This window comes from Triticum dicoccoides, chromosome 7A (genome assembly GCF_002162155.2).
Source record: "Triticum dicoccoides isolate Atlit2015 ecotype Zavitan chromosome 7A, WEW_v2.0, whole genome shotgun sequence".
In the NCBI taxonomy this organism is placed as follows: domain Eukaryota; kingdom Viridiplantae; phylum Streptophyta; class Magnoliopsida; order Poales; family Poaceae; genus Triticum; species Triticum dicoccoides.
In genome coordinates this window covers 195,404,344-195,417,639 of record NC_041392.1, presented here as the reverse complement: position 1 = coordinate 195,417,639, position 13,296 = coordinate 195,404,344, and the positions used below count along the sequence as shown (strand labels likewise).

The 13,296-nt window shown below is 41.4% G+C and overlaps 2 protein-coding genes across 5 annotated transcripts; one reads left to right on the top strand and one right to left on the bottom strand.

The window, feature by feature from the left end:
• The first annotated feature begins 65 nt into the window (after positions 1–65).
• On the top strand, positions 66–5,317 carry LOC119331241 (zinc finger protein CONSTANS-LIKE 9-like). 2 transcript variants are annotated; one of them, XM_037604419.1, is made up of 5 exons: positions 66–307; positions 1,816–2,497; positions 3,610–3,804; positions 4,049–4,335; positions 4,550–5,317. In XM_037604419.1, exons 2-5 carry the CDS (start codon positions 1,919–1,921, stop codon positions 4,674–4,676), a joined length of 1,188 nt encoding a protein of 395 aa, XP_037460316.1. In that variant the 5' UTR covers positions 66–307; positions 1,816–1,918; the 3' UTR covers positions 4,677–5,317. The 2 variants fall into 2 exon arrangements, with proteins under 2 accessions (XP_037460316.1, XP_037460315.1); XM_037604418.1 differs by having other exon boundaries at positions 67–307; positions 4,046–4,335.
• A 146-nt stretch (positions 5,318–5,463) lies between these two features.
• Positions 5,464–12,931, bottom strand: LOC119331240 (C2 and GRAM domain-containing protein At1g03370-like). Of its 3 annotated transcripts, XR_005160426.1 has the most exons (10): positions 12,059–12,931; positions 10,020–11,291; positions 9,520–9,702; positions 8,862–9,145; positions 8,381–8,497; positions 7,544–7,806; positions 7,225–7,393; positions 6,842–7,114; positions 5,694–6,244; positions 5,464–5,615 (listed from the first exon to the last, which is right to left on the bottom strand). XR_005160426.1 is itself a non-coding variant. In XM_037604416.1 (9 exons), exons 1-9 carry the CDS (start codon positions 12,405–12,407, stop codon positions 6,050–6,052), a joined length of 3,105 nt encoding a protein of 1,034 aa, XP_037460313.1. In that variant the 5' UTR covers positions 12,408–12,931; the 3' UTR covers positions 5,551–6,049. The 3 variants fall into 3 exon arrangements, 2 of the variants coding, with proteins under 2 accessions (XP_037460313.1, XP_037460314.1); XM_037604416.1 differs by having other exon boundaries at positions 5,551–6,244; XM_037604417.1 differs by having other exon boundaries at positions 5,551–6,244; positions 6,868–7,114.
• Between the last annotated feature and the right edge of the window lie 365 nt (positions 12,932–13,296).

Genomic DNA, 13,296 nt, shown 5'->3' with positions numbered 1-13,296 from the left:
CCCCCCTACGCTACCACTTCCTCCTCTTACCACTACTACTACTTGTACCGCGCCGCGCCCTCTCTTCCTCTCTTTTGTTGTGCTCCTCTCCTCCTCTGCTGTACATCTCTCTCTTATCTCTCCCAGAAAATTCCCTCTCCGTCCAGCCAGCCCCTCTTTTTTTTCCCCTCTCGCCGAGAAAAAAGAATAGTTTCTACCCGGGCCTGGGCCGCCGGAGCGAGCTTCTGGCCGCGCCCCACCGCCTGGGGTCTCCCGGCGCCGGCTGGATCTGAGGACGAGCCGCGGTTCGCTCGCTTCTTCCTTCAAGGTGCGCGCCGCCTCTCCCTTCTTTCGTAGCTTGTTCATGTCTCTGTTTGGAGCTTTGGATTTGGGAACTCCGGTAGCGCGAATCTGATGATTTGTGTCGGTCCCAGCACAGCGTCCGGTGGTTTGGATCCATTTTTTTATGCTCGGGAAGCTGCGGTGTCGCTGGATTTGATTTTACTTTATTTTCCACGGCTGCCGTTTTCTTATGCTGATCACGCGGATTGCTTTGATCCGGGGTGTTTTACTTTTCTGTTGATTTGGTTCGGGTTTTCACGATTGGGCCGGCGACTTTCGGTGGATTTCACTGTGGCTCGTGACCCTTCTACAGCAGTCTTTGTCGTCTAGTTCAATTTCAATTATCGGTTTTCCTCCAGGAGCCATCCTCCGTTTTTAGCAGCAAGCGTGAAATGATTCCTTCTGCATACACGTTTTTTTCAGATGGATTTTTTTAATGAAAATAACATAATTTTCCTTAATTTAATTGTCACCATGTTTTCGATTATAGATTTTTTTACTAATAGGCTTCCCTTATTAAATAGGCAAAAAAGGAACGCTCAGTATTTAAATAGAGTTTAATAAAATAAATTATATATTTATTCGCTAAGGAGATGTCAAAATCTATGTATTTTAGCTTTATCCGCTAAAGCGTGCTTAGGTGCGCACGAACTGAAAATATCTCAACTTTCAAAAAATATATAACTTTCATATAAAACAACTTTTTGTACCACTTTCTTCGCACGAACAAATAGTCCATTTCGTTTCCTTTGCTTTTTCTTTTCCATTTCCATTTCCATTTTCCTAATGGGCTATCTAATGCCATTTTTTAGTACTAGAAATCGATCATTTTAAGTTTTCACATTAAAAATAAGCACCTCCTAATGTTTCTTAGTAGTTTCAGCCCGACAAAATCAATACTGTGATGTCTTTGTTCCCTTCATTTTTATAACTCCTGTTTGATATTATTCCCCGCATTTACGATGCTTGTTGCAAACCGCATATTGTCCGTAGATGATTCGCAAAGTTGTGATAGAATATAGTTCATTCAAATGTGAACAATGATATGCTTGCAGTACCTATTGACCAGTGGGGAATATATACTTGCAAGCAACCATTGTGAATTATAGAAGGTACCGAGAGCAGAAGATCCCAAGACTAGTGGTTTGTACTTTTGTAGTGGGACTCCTACTTCTTTATGCTGGTCGGTAAATTGAGGCGGAGTCCACGGGCCTACGTGCCCATCGAAACCTAAAAATCTTCTTAATGTAGATGGCGGCAAGATGTCCCAATTAGGAAGTAGATATATATTATCCATGGTTTTATATTATTGTTACGTTGATGCAAGACGTCTATGTGGCGCAGCATGATTGTTGCTGCATGTTTTGAAAGCTTTTCTTTGTTTGAATTGAAAAGGCGGTTCCTTGGGTGCTGGTTTATGGTTTTATATCCTTCTCCGTCCTAATGAGTTCTACTAGCACACATTTTTAATAATTGCTTGTCACAACTACACAGGTTTCTTGCAAATTTGGGTGATCTTGAAAGCTCGTGAAGAAGGGGTTGTTGGCCAAGTAAAAGATCCTGGAGCTGGCTTAGGGTGTTGTCCATAAAAAAAATCATGGGTGCTCTCTGCGATTACTGTGGGGAGCATAGGTCCATGGTTTACTGCCGATCCGATGCGGCTTCTTTGTGCTTGTCATGCGATCGCAATGTGCATTCAGCTAATGCTCTTTCTCGGCGCCATACGAGAACACTTCTGTGTGACCGGTGTGCTTCACAGCCTGCCATGGTCCGCTGCCTAGAAGAGAACACCTCACTTTGCCAAAATTGTGACTGGAATGGGCATAGTGCTGGATCCTCTGCTGCTGGACACAAAAGACAGAACATAAACTGCTATTCGGGGTGCCCATCATCTGCAGAGCTTTCGAGAATGTGGTCATTCATTTTGGATATTCCTAATGTGGCTCCTGAGCTGAATTGTGAGCAAGTAATAAGCATGATGAGCATCAGTGACAGTGCTGTCAGTAATGGAGACAATGCTCAAGGGGACAACAGTTTGTTAGATATGGCTTGCGCAACACTTGATGAAGAAGACAAGCAAAAGTCTGTGATAGGCTCATCTTCTGAAGCTGGTCTGAACCTTCTTCCACCTGCTAATAATCAGACAGCTGTATCTCTGGATTCGACGACAGCTAAGGTGCATTAAGATTTTCACATATCCTTCCACATGTAGAACTATTAATAAACTTATGCTGTTGCATATACTACTACAGTACTATCCCGCTATGCCATCGTTTTAAGATAGCCAGCAGCTTTCCTCCCTACAGTTGGCGAGTTCTTCACTTGCACCATATGTCATGATTTTATTTCATTTTGTGCACGCACACTGCAATTGTATATTTTTTGTTACTTACTATACAGAATTTATTGCAACTTAGTAAAAATATATACCCCTACTGGATACAGAATTTATTGCAACTTAGTAAAAATATATACCCCTACTGGATACAGAATTTATTGCAACTTAGTAAAAATATATACCCCTACTGGAATTTTTTCCAAAAATAAACGCTGCCTACAATATGCTAGCATTGGTGGGATTACAAATGAATCTTGATTCTTGCCATGTCATGGGTCATTCAGGACATTTTTGGAAATGTGAGCATGACAAGGTTACATGGCATCCCACCAGTGGAGTGATATGTAAGATTCATTTTCAGAAACAAATTAGGGTGAGTTTCTTTTAGAATATTTTTTTTAAATCTTTGTTTTGGGGAACAAATTAGGATGCACTTTTGTTATAATTAGCATATGTAAGTGAATATTAACACAAGCCAGATGATAGGAAAGCTGTGCGTATCACACAAACTAATGCTGTGCTTAATTGGAATGAATACCTGCCATATTTATAACTATTGGTGGTCTACTACCACCTATGGGGTAAATAGCTAACCATGTAAAGTTGTAAACTATTGGCCATTCATTATGAGTAATGAATGGTCTACATGTAAGTTAGCGTACCGTAAGCATCTCCTTAGTGAGTTCTAAGTTGGGAATTGTATATTGTCTATTCCTTCTCTGCCTTCGTTTTGGCAGCAAGAATGAATGGGAAAATTTGCAGATGCGTACAGATAAAAGACTTAACAGGATCTTCCCTCATTTGCATTTGATTTTCTCTCATATATTTCTTTCTCTGTGGACTGGCATATGCAACATCTATAGGCTTCCTCTCTTTAAGTTCTTACCCTGCCCCGTGCTTCTTCAGATATTAATTTTTCACTAATGTGTGCTTATGATTTCCTTGTGCAGTATACGCCAGACAAACATATGTTCAGCAAGGACAGCATATATGAAGATTTTTCTATGGATGATATTGATCTGAGTTACGAAAATTATGAAGAACTATTTGGTAACTCTCATATTCAGACTGAGGAACTCTTTGATGATGCTGGCATTGACAGTTACTTTGAAGTTAAGGAAGCGACTGCTGTGAATTCTGATGAGGTTTGTAGCTTATTCCCACTAGCCATTTATTTAGTTAGAAAAGATGTTTTATAGGTGTTCATACTGATTGTTATGGTTTCCCTTTTGAATTACAATCATTGCTAAGAAAAGCATCAGCTGTCACTTTTGAATTACAATCATTGTTGAAAAAGCATCAGCTGTCACTTTTTTCTTTGTCATATTGCATTGCTTTTTCTTTCTTTTCTTTTTTTTGGCTGACCTCAAGATTACTTGGTTTCAGCAGCCCAAGCCAAAGCAGCCGGCTGCTAGCAATGCGTTATCTGCTGACTCTGGGATGTCAAATCCAGCAGTAAAAGAAGATGATTCCAGTCTTTGTATTCCTGTGAGGCAAGCTATTTCCTATTCTGGCTTTACTGGTGAGAGCATTCCTGAAGAATACCAGGATTGTGGTGTATCACCAATGCTCCTTATGGGCGAGCCTCCATGGCTTCCTCCTGGTCCTGATGGCTCATTTGCTGGAATTAGAGACAGTGCTATCACACGGTACAAGGAGAAGAAGAAAAGAAGAAAGTAAGTGCCTTTATTATTAAACTTCCTGTGTCTTTTTATTTCTGGAAGGCGTTGCATATTTACTTGTAACCATGTGGTAATTTTTAATCAGATACAACAAAAATATTCTGTAGCTTGTATATTTTCTGACATGCTACTGCCTATGTAGCTCTATCTCCTATTTTTCCTTGATAGTTAGCTGACTATTCTTCATCTGTTGTGGCTCTTTTGATAGGTTTGACCACAAGATCAGGTATGAATCTCGCAAGGCTAGGGCGGATGTGAGAAAGAGAGTCAAGGGACGGTTTGTTAAGGCCGGTGAAGCGTATGACTATGATCCGCTCGACACAAGGAGCTACTGAATGCAGAAAAGCATTGTGCTTAGGTTAGCTTAAACCAGTGCCTATTGCAGCTGGGATAAATCGATAAATCAGACGCTGAAGCAATCATGGCATACCCACCTCTGGAAAGAAAAGAACAGAAAGCAACCAACGAGGCAAAAAGATTTGAAAGTTGTGCAAGTTTTCAACGCCGTTTCTCCTGTTCCTTCTGTACAGCGGATGGAACTTGCGTCTTCTATTGCTTCCAGAGCAGTTTTGGTGAATGAAGACAACGCAACTAGATGGACTTCCTGCGTTTTTCTCCCTTTCTATTGACTATGTGGCATCCACCTACCCTGACTGCGGTGTTTTCGGCGGTATGCTTCCAGATTGTGTTCTCTTAGGCGAAAGATGGCTGTAGTTGTGAAGTATCCTGCTGCGTTATATTTTTATGTGAGTTCTGCTGCAATCCGGAGTTTTGTGTGCAATTATGCATGTGTAAATACCAGGTCGGAAATAAGCCGGTGCTTGTAAAGTTTGTTGTTTCAAGCTGGTGGTGGTGATGGAGCCCATGTAAACTTGCCACCAATTTTGTGTGCTCACCCTGCCCAAATAAGGAAACCTTCAGGCCTAGTCAATGCTACTATTTGTACTTGAGCATATATATATGCTTGGATATGTCATTTTTGATCATCTGATTGGCCTCTAGTTGCTCTGAAAAATGTCACATTTATCCTCGCACAATTTCACTGAGCCAAGGTGCTCAAAGAGTAGAAATGTAATTGTATCAGGCATGCTTGTTACTGATGTACCATCCTATCAGGCATGATTGAAAGTCTCAAGAAAAAGTGTATGTACACGCCGGATATCAGGCTTCATAACAGCACACATGGCCGAAGAGACCTGACGATTTGGCTTAACTATGAAACTGGTTTCCCAGAACTCCAGGTATAAAGGTTCAGCACACATGGCCGAAGAGACCTGACGATTTGGCCTAACTATGAAACTGGTTTCCCAGAACTCCAGGTATAAAGGTTCAGCACACATGGCCGAAGAGACCTGTCGATTTTCCTTGAGTACAGTGTTGAAAAGAATGGTGATTTACCTATAGGGAGTTTACAACTCCAGGGACACTTGCCGGTGCTGGTCATCTAACATGATTTACCTATCTGAATACTAATCAATCTACCTTCTTGGCCCTTCTTTTAGTTCTCCAATCGGCCCTGCGTGGAATCATCCTCACTATGTACAATCCTTGCCAAAACTCAAAATTGGTCATCACAGACCAGAAGATGCTTTCTGGTGATCCATATATCTATGTGCACCAGCAAAAATGGCTCCTAGTTAGCTGGTATGAGTTCCTTCTCAAGTTGGCTGAATGTGCAGCAGCGAAAGTAGGATGCGAAAAATGGCTCCTAGTTAGCTGGTATAAGTTCCTTCTCAAGTTGGCTGAATATCTTCTTGAGGCGAGAAGACAACTTGGATGCCACCTCCTGCGTGATCTTCTTTCGATTCTTGCAGCTCTTTAACCATGCCATACCAATAAATACTTGGACACTGGATGACTTCTGCTTGGACGAAGTCTGCTCCAACTGGTATCGAATATGGAGCTGTGGAAGTTATGTCATAACTATGTCAGAGTCAAAAAATCTGAAATCTCAGTTGTGACAAAATGACGAGAACATAGACAGTAGTTGTTGCCTTTGACAAAGCTAATGAACTGAACAGAGACTACCTTTCTCATGCTTAGGTGTAATGCATACATGGGTAAACAATGTGATTGTTTTGTATATTGTGTACCGACAACTTTTTAAATTCAGGATAGCCACGTCACCACAATGACCACAGAAATCTTATTGAAAGGTTTTCAATTCAAAAGGATAATCTTATTGAGAGTCACGAACAAAGCAACCAAGATATATGTACTGTGTTCAGTTAACCAAAATGAGGAAATACATAGAACAAAAAAAGAGGACATACAAATTCAAGATTATCAAGTTAACAAAAGGTCATTTGTTTGGCTACAAAGATGTCATGACAACCATCAAGAGGAAGGTGTGACCAAGAAAGCAACATAAGAAGAGCAGGCAAGAATACGACAAGATTAACAAGATATAATATCATGCACAATTGAAATATATAGCTAATACTAAGATGTTTAATAAAAATAAAAATAAACATTACAATGCCAGAAAGTCATTTCTTACATTGAAAAAATCGCCGAGTGGGATACCTTCAAGTGTCATCACTTCTTCAACGAGCCATCCATTCTTATCAGGCAACGGGGACTTCTGTTGGGTGCTCATTACTTCCCCCTCACGGCGTGCCACTTTCTTGTCAAGCCTGCAGTGGACTTGTCTCTGGTGCACATCGGCCCTGACTGGTTCCCATGCTGTCACAGAGTAGTCCATACAGCCAACTTTCTCCATAATTCGACGCTCCACAGGGCCACCCTCAAATATGCCCATGAGTACTGGAACCTGGATGAAACATAGTAGTTGCTTTCAATCTAAAATTGTAACTGTTTCAATTGTTATACATCACATAGTGGATTGTACATCATTATCAGAATGAGATAAGGAAATCTTACATCAAAAGGTATTGTAGATGAGAATACTTCCGACATTTTGACATCCTCTATGCCTAAGAAAGATCCACCTTCCTCATTTTGGAGGTCTTTCGTTTCTGATTCCTCTTCTACCAGCTGAATTTTTTCTTCAGGGGTCAAAGACCTCGCCTTCCACAGTGCCATTATTGTTCTGCAAAGTACGCAATTCACATTTTTTAAGAACATGCTCATGAAGAGAGAAAAATAAACCGGACAATAAATTGGTGTCCCTTAAGTAGTTTATTGTGATGGCCAGCCACATATGACGAGTTAATGTTTATCATCCACGAAACTAACTTACTTATGTGCCGCGTTGAATGACACAAAGGATTGGAGATGAAACTTGAGTCTCCCTTCATCGTCCAGTTGCTTTGCTCCATGCCTTGCATCCATTCCTCTGCCCTTGCGAAGAGTAATCAGCAGAGATGGGCTTCCCATCGAAGATAGAGTTGCAGGGAGCAATTGAATCTCTTCAATATCTTCCCAAAGAAAGAAGAATTTTGTTTTGTGGCCAAAAAGATTTGTGTAGAACCCAATAATTCTTGGGGATAAAAACAAGCGACCCTGCAAGACAGCCATAAGACTAAGCAGCCGAGCAGTCATACGAAACAGATGTTTATGTCTAACTAAGGTGTTAATTCAGATTAACAGTAGCATGACCATGTGAAATATGACACTGATTACTGGTAATCATAAGTATGCTTAAGTGGTTAACAGACAATATTTGATAGTCCCTCCGTCCCATAATGTAAGACGTTTTTTGACACTAATAATGTAGTGTCAGAAAACAACTTACATTATGGGACAGAGGGAGTACCTTTTTATAGTAGAGCAGGAAAATCGAAACAAGGCAGAAAGATGAATAATTATATTGTTTTAACTGGGTTCAGAAACTGAATAAGTTTGAACAGAATCTTTGTACTACATCATACTGGCTGAAAATAGTGACCACCATTGTAGATTTGCATACTTTTGTAATCTGGAATGACAGTTGTGCCTATAGCTGACTCAGGATCCCAGCTGACTCTTTAATTTGAGGATACTGAATCCACTTTCTCAGCACATGGTACTGTATTACAAAATGAATGAGGATTTGCTTGCAGTACAACAGAAACACAGCAGAAGCAAATAAATTTACCTGTGTGAGCATCTTGCGCTTTAAATGGCAGGTAAAATCATTGATAAGGAATTCTTCTGGTGGCAAAGAAAAGATCTTCTGGAACTCTAGGTTCGTGTGAGGTGATCGCATAGCAATCTGCATAATGAGATTGGCATCAATCAAGTCATGGACTGATTATATGTACCGTATACACCTTTATTTGTTCTGCACACTTGTGCATTTCAAAATTTCTCACTAAAATTGTAGACAGGTGTTGCATGTGATAAAAGAAACATACTAAATGACAAATAAGCATGCAAACTTTGGTCTTCTTGGTAACAGTGCAAATGACTATATTCTTCTAGAACTTTTAGCAAGTGAACATTTTCCAAGTTCTAATATGCTCTACATTTATAAATTCTATGAATGTACACAATTGTAGTATTTGAGTGATAGGCACATATGGTCCTAAGAGTATGATTTGGTTTTATCACTTGATGATAGGGAATAGAGACCTTACCTTTCTGCCAACCTCTTTCTCCATCCTGTCCAGGTAATCCTTCACAACTTCTGTACCCCTTGAATTGTTCAAGAAAATTCTCAAATGTAATTTTGATTGACATGCTTGAGCCAGCTTTCCCTTGAGAGGAATCCAAATGTCGGCAAGCTCAGATATACTATATTTCAAGAAATTTACTTCAACGTGACCAAGGGAGGCAACTTCATCAAAGGGTCCATCAAAATCATATACGTTTATTTCCATCACTGAGGGTGGGTCTTCCATGGCATCAAATTCAAAAATTTCTGCAAATTTTGAAAAGGTTATAATGAAACCTTGCCACTCGAAAGACCTAAAAATACTTACAAATAAATAGAGGTTTCTTTGAGCACGTTAATACATTTTGGTTATTGGGAGTTCTACAGTTTAGCACTATGTGAATTAAAGCAAAATGCTAGCAAATGTAAATAGGTCAAATAGAGATGGCTTCAAATATGTTCTAGCGAGTTATCAATACTCCCTCCGTTCCAAAATAAGTGCCATGACATTTATTTTGGAACAGAGGGAGTAGCTAGTAAATATTGCAAAATAAATAAATTATAAGCTGGATTCAAATGCATTTCTAACGAGTTATGAGATGGCTAGTAAATATTGCAAACAAATTAAATTATAGCTTTACCATTCCACTGAGGCTCAAGAGTGTGAAACTTAATCGAGCTTGTCTTTGTCTGTCCATTGCAAGTAAATACAACATATGGATCAGAGTAACCAGATGACTTTGTTGCTGATAAGTTGGTCCCATCTATCAAAGCAACAGTCAGCAACCAGCCATCGCCTTTTGCTTTGACACCATGATCACCGCCTACACATTCCAAAAGACCATGTAAGCAAAGTTTGCTGATAAGTGCAGATTATGAGAGTATATGTCCAGACCGGGGGCATTCCCTCTTTGAAAAAATAAGAGTATATGTCCATAATAATAACTGAAGATTCTGTTGAAGAAAAATAAAAAGTAACAGTAACCCTTTTTTGCATCAGAATATTCGTAAAGAAGCATTTTTATCTTGTCACTGAAATTATTCGCAGTGTTCTGTTAAATAACACATGAGTTCATGCATAATGCTTCTATTCCTACTAGAAAAAGAACGGGAGTAAAACCAGAAAGGAAATATGAGCTACCTCTTTGCCTCCTTGCCTGGACAAACCGTGCAATCATATTAAGGACACGTTGTCCTTGCAGAACAAGAACTCCACAAACCACAACTTCACCAACAGAATCTGGCAAGTCCAGGCCAGGGAACTCGAGACCTTGAATTATACTAGGACTTGCAAGGATGATGTGTGCAAAAACATAGATAAACGCAACAACGGAGGATACAACAGTAAAATTTCCAAAGATTCGGAATGCTAGTTTCCAATAGGATTCTGTTTCCGGTTGCACTGAAGACAAGCTTTCATTATTTGTTGTTGTATCTTTTGCATCAACTGGTCTGACATTTTGAGCCAGAAGTTCAGAGAACTGACTGAAGTTGTCCTTCAGTCCTTGTTTTGCACCATTTTCTATCATGCCCTTCATCATGGTACTTTGCATGAAATTTAAGCGCCACGAGATTACAAGCCGTGAAGATCTTTCATCATCTCTTAGTTCAGGCCCTGGCATTATACAGGTTAAAATCTCCACCCTAAAATTATTGCCAAAAGGGACTTCAGGAGTACTGACATCTGCTAAAACTGCATACATATCTCCATCTGCCTTGAGATATGTCACGTCTTCTGTTGCTTTCACGGCCTTAACTAGTTTAGTAGCAGCTTTTGTGTAGGTTATAACCCTCTTCAAGATCTCACCATCATTTTCAAGTCTCCATTGTTGAATATCCAGACCGGTAGTCCCTTGCATCTTCGCTAGTGATTGCAGAAAGTCTGAACTTGGTGAGAAAAGAAGTGTATTCAAGTCATTGGGTGCAACGGCATAAACCTGATCAATAAGAATTCCACCTGACAAATTTCCAGGCATATCATTCCCTTCATGCTTAGATGCAAAGGCTTTTAGTAGTTCATCAAATGACATATTTGCACTAGTTTCAAAATCCTGCTCATCAGAAAGTTGTGAGCTTGTTAATGGCATTTCTTCAAGAGTGTCCAAACCACGGTCATGCTTGAACACAGGTGGAACAGAAGCTTCTGTGTCTTTTGGTTTTACTGAAAAAAATTGATTTAGCCGGTTGACAAATGATGGACCAGCATTTGATTTATCCTGCTTAGTAATTTCTGCTTCATCAGTGACTGGTGGCGACGTGGATAGTTCTATAGGAATATTTGGCAAAGAAGATCCCTTCCTTAATTCACTTGATTTGTCTGAACTTGATGCAAAGTCGTCTGAAGCCCAATGTGCAAGTGTCGCTGTCTCTTCAGGGTAACTTTGAGATAGAGATATGGTAAGATGAATTTCTCCTACAGAATATTTTAGCAGCGTGTAAATAGTTGCCCACACTGAAAAATAGGCTGCAGTCTATGCACAAATAACCAAAGAGGATAATCATGTCGGTGAGATAGGCACCATTCTTATTCACCTCATTACAAGCCAAAATAGTGAATATTTGATGCTAATAGAAAAAGAGTCCCCATAGTCTAGTTTTCTATAATTCCTAACAGATTAAGTCATTAAATACATCATTCAAGGGATAAACAGCTGATAGTGGGTTGGAAGCTAAGGATAAGTATAAAAAAGGCAGTAAAGCTATGACAGGCATACATCCACTACTGTATTGATTATGTCAGAAGTTTTGGATAATCTGGGAAGCAATATGTTCCCAGAAATGATAAGGAGCTGCTAATTGTTTCATAGCCCAACGGCGTGGCACCCTGTTCCTCAGGAACCAACTATAGATTGATTCATAGCAACTGCGGCTGGTGGGTTATCGTATGAATTCTCCCTAGACCTGTTGCTTGCGAGCCTTCAGATGAGTACACAATTAACTAAGAAAAGAATATGAACAACATGATGTATGGAAGGTCACGGACAGAAGCTATTGCCGAAAAGAGGATGCACCAAGGAGGGTTAAACTAGCACAACCCCATCTATCACAACACTGGGTCGGTCACTGTCCAACTACACGAATTCAGAAAAATCAACACCACATTATCATCACCATGAAACAATTATATTTAACTAAGAAAAGAACAGGGGAAAAAATGATGTGTGGAAAGAAGATGGTTACCGCAATCTCTGATCTTGGACTTCTTGCTCTTGGGCTGCAGCGGGTACCAGCGCGTCCCGAGGGAGCGGTTGTCGGCGTCGAGCACGGCGGAGAGGGGCACCTTGACCTGGCCGAGGAAATCGTCGGAGAAGTACTTGTCCTCGTCGGTGATGCGTATGAGGAGCTCCTCCTTGAGGTCCCCGACCCGGAAGGCGAACTCCTCGTCCCACACGGGGTTGGCCGACTTCCTGATCACCTTGGTCTTGGCCCGCTGCCTCCCCAGCTGCAGCTTGGCGTACGGGTCGCCCAGCCCCTGCGCCTCCGCCGCCGGGAGGTTGCGGGCCTCGATGACATGCACCACAAGCCTCATTTCCTTTTCTTTCCTTTTTCTGTTGTTGTTGGCAAGATTGATTTGGGCGGTCTGCGTGGTTCAAATCAAATCAAGAAGCTTCGACCTCTTCTTTAACCTTTTCTTTCTTCAGACTGAAGCCAGGTTCTTGGGGAAGTAATTCAGAAGGAAACCATGGTGGCCGTTGGGATCGAATCAAATCAGCGAGAAGTACCAGAAGAAGAAGTTGTTCGCTTGCTGGGTCGAGGAAACGCGGGAGAGAGCTGAGACCACATAAAGTTGGAAGCAAGCAAGCGAGCAAAACGAAACAAACAATCCAGATTGAAGCGCGGCGAATCCGGGGGAAACGACCGGGCGCTTTCCAGAATGAAGCAACAAAAAGGAAGGGGATCCCCCGAAAGGCCAGGAAATAGAAGATTCGAGAAAAGGAACAGCGATGAGCGCCGCGCGGACTGGAGGAGGATGCACGGCGAGTCAAGTAGGGCTCGGGGCCTGGCGGAGAGCGGGGCGGGTTTCCGGCGGCGGGAGGAGGGTTTCTTGGGGGAGGGAGGGAGGGGGAATGGGCGGTGGGTTTGGGGCATTGAAGACTTCGATTTGGGGAGGGAGAAGAGGAGATGGAAAATGAGGGAGAATTTTTGGAGAAAAGGAGTGACTTCACTGCCCGCGTCGCCTCCCTCCCTCTGCTGAGTCTGCTGCTGACTTTCAAACGGCCGCAGCCCCCGCAGCCGCAGGTGAAGGTCGTGCGCGCACCGCCGCCCTTCTTCTTTCTGCCCCCGAAATTGCGTCCCTCACGCCCGTTTTACCACGCTCATCATCACCGGTATGCAAAAAACAGCCCATAAAGTGTACCCTTCACCAAGTACGATTATTATATTCTTCTAAAAATGCATGATGAACAATGTAAAATCGA

Bases quoted from the DNA above. Each gene is read 5' to 3' on its own strand.
- LOC119331240 (XM_037604416.1), bottom strand. From the start codon at position 12,407: ATGAGGCTTGTGGTGCATGTCATCGAGGCCCGCAACCTCCCGGCGGCG. The intron at 11,292-12,058 runs GTAACCATCTTC...AATATTCTGTAG, and splicing joins GTCCAAGATCAGAGATTGCG to GAGAAATTCATCTTACCATA. The intron at 7,394-7,543 runs GTAAGTTAGTTT...CGTACTTTGCAG, and splicing joins TCATTCAACGCGGCACATAA to AACAATAATGGCACTGTGGA.
- LOC119331241 (XM_037604418.1), top strand. From the start codon at position 1,919: ATGGGTGCTCTCTGCGATTACTGTGGGGAGCATAGGTCCATGGTTTAC. The intron at 3,805-4,045 runs GTTTGTAGCTTA...ACTTGGTTTCAG, and splicing joins CTGCTGTGAATTCTGATGAG to CAGCCCAAGCCAAAGCAGCC. The intron at 4,336-4,549 runs GTAAGTGCCTTT...CTCTTTTGATAG, and splicing joins GAGAAGAAGAAAAGAAGAAA to GTTTGACCACAAGATCAGGT.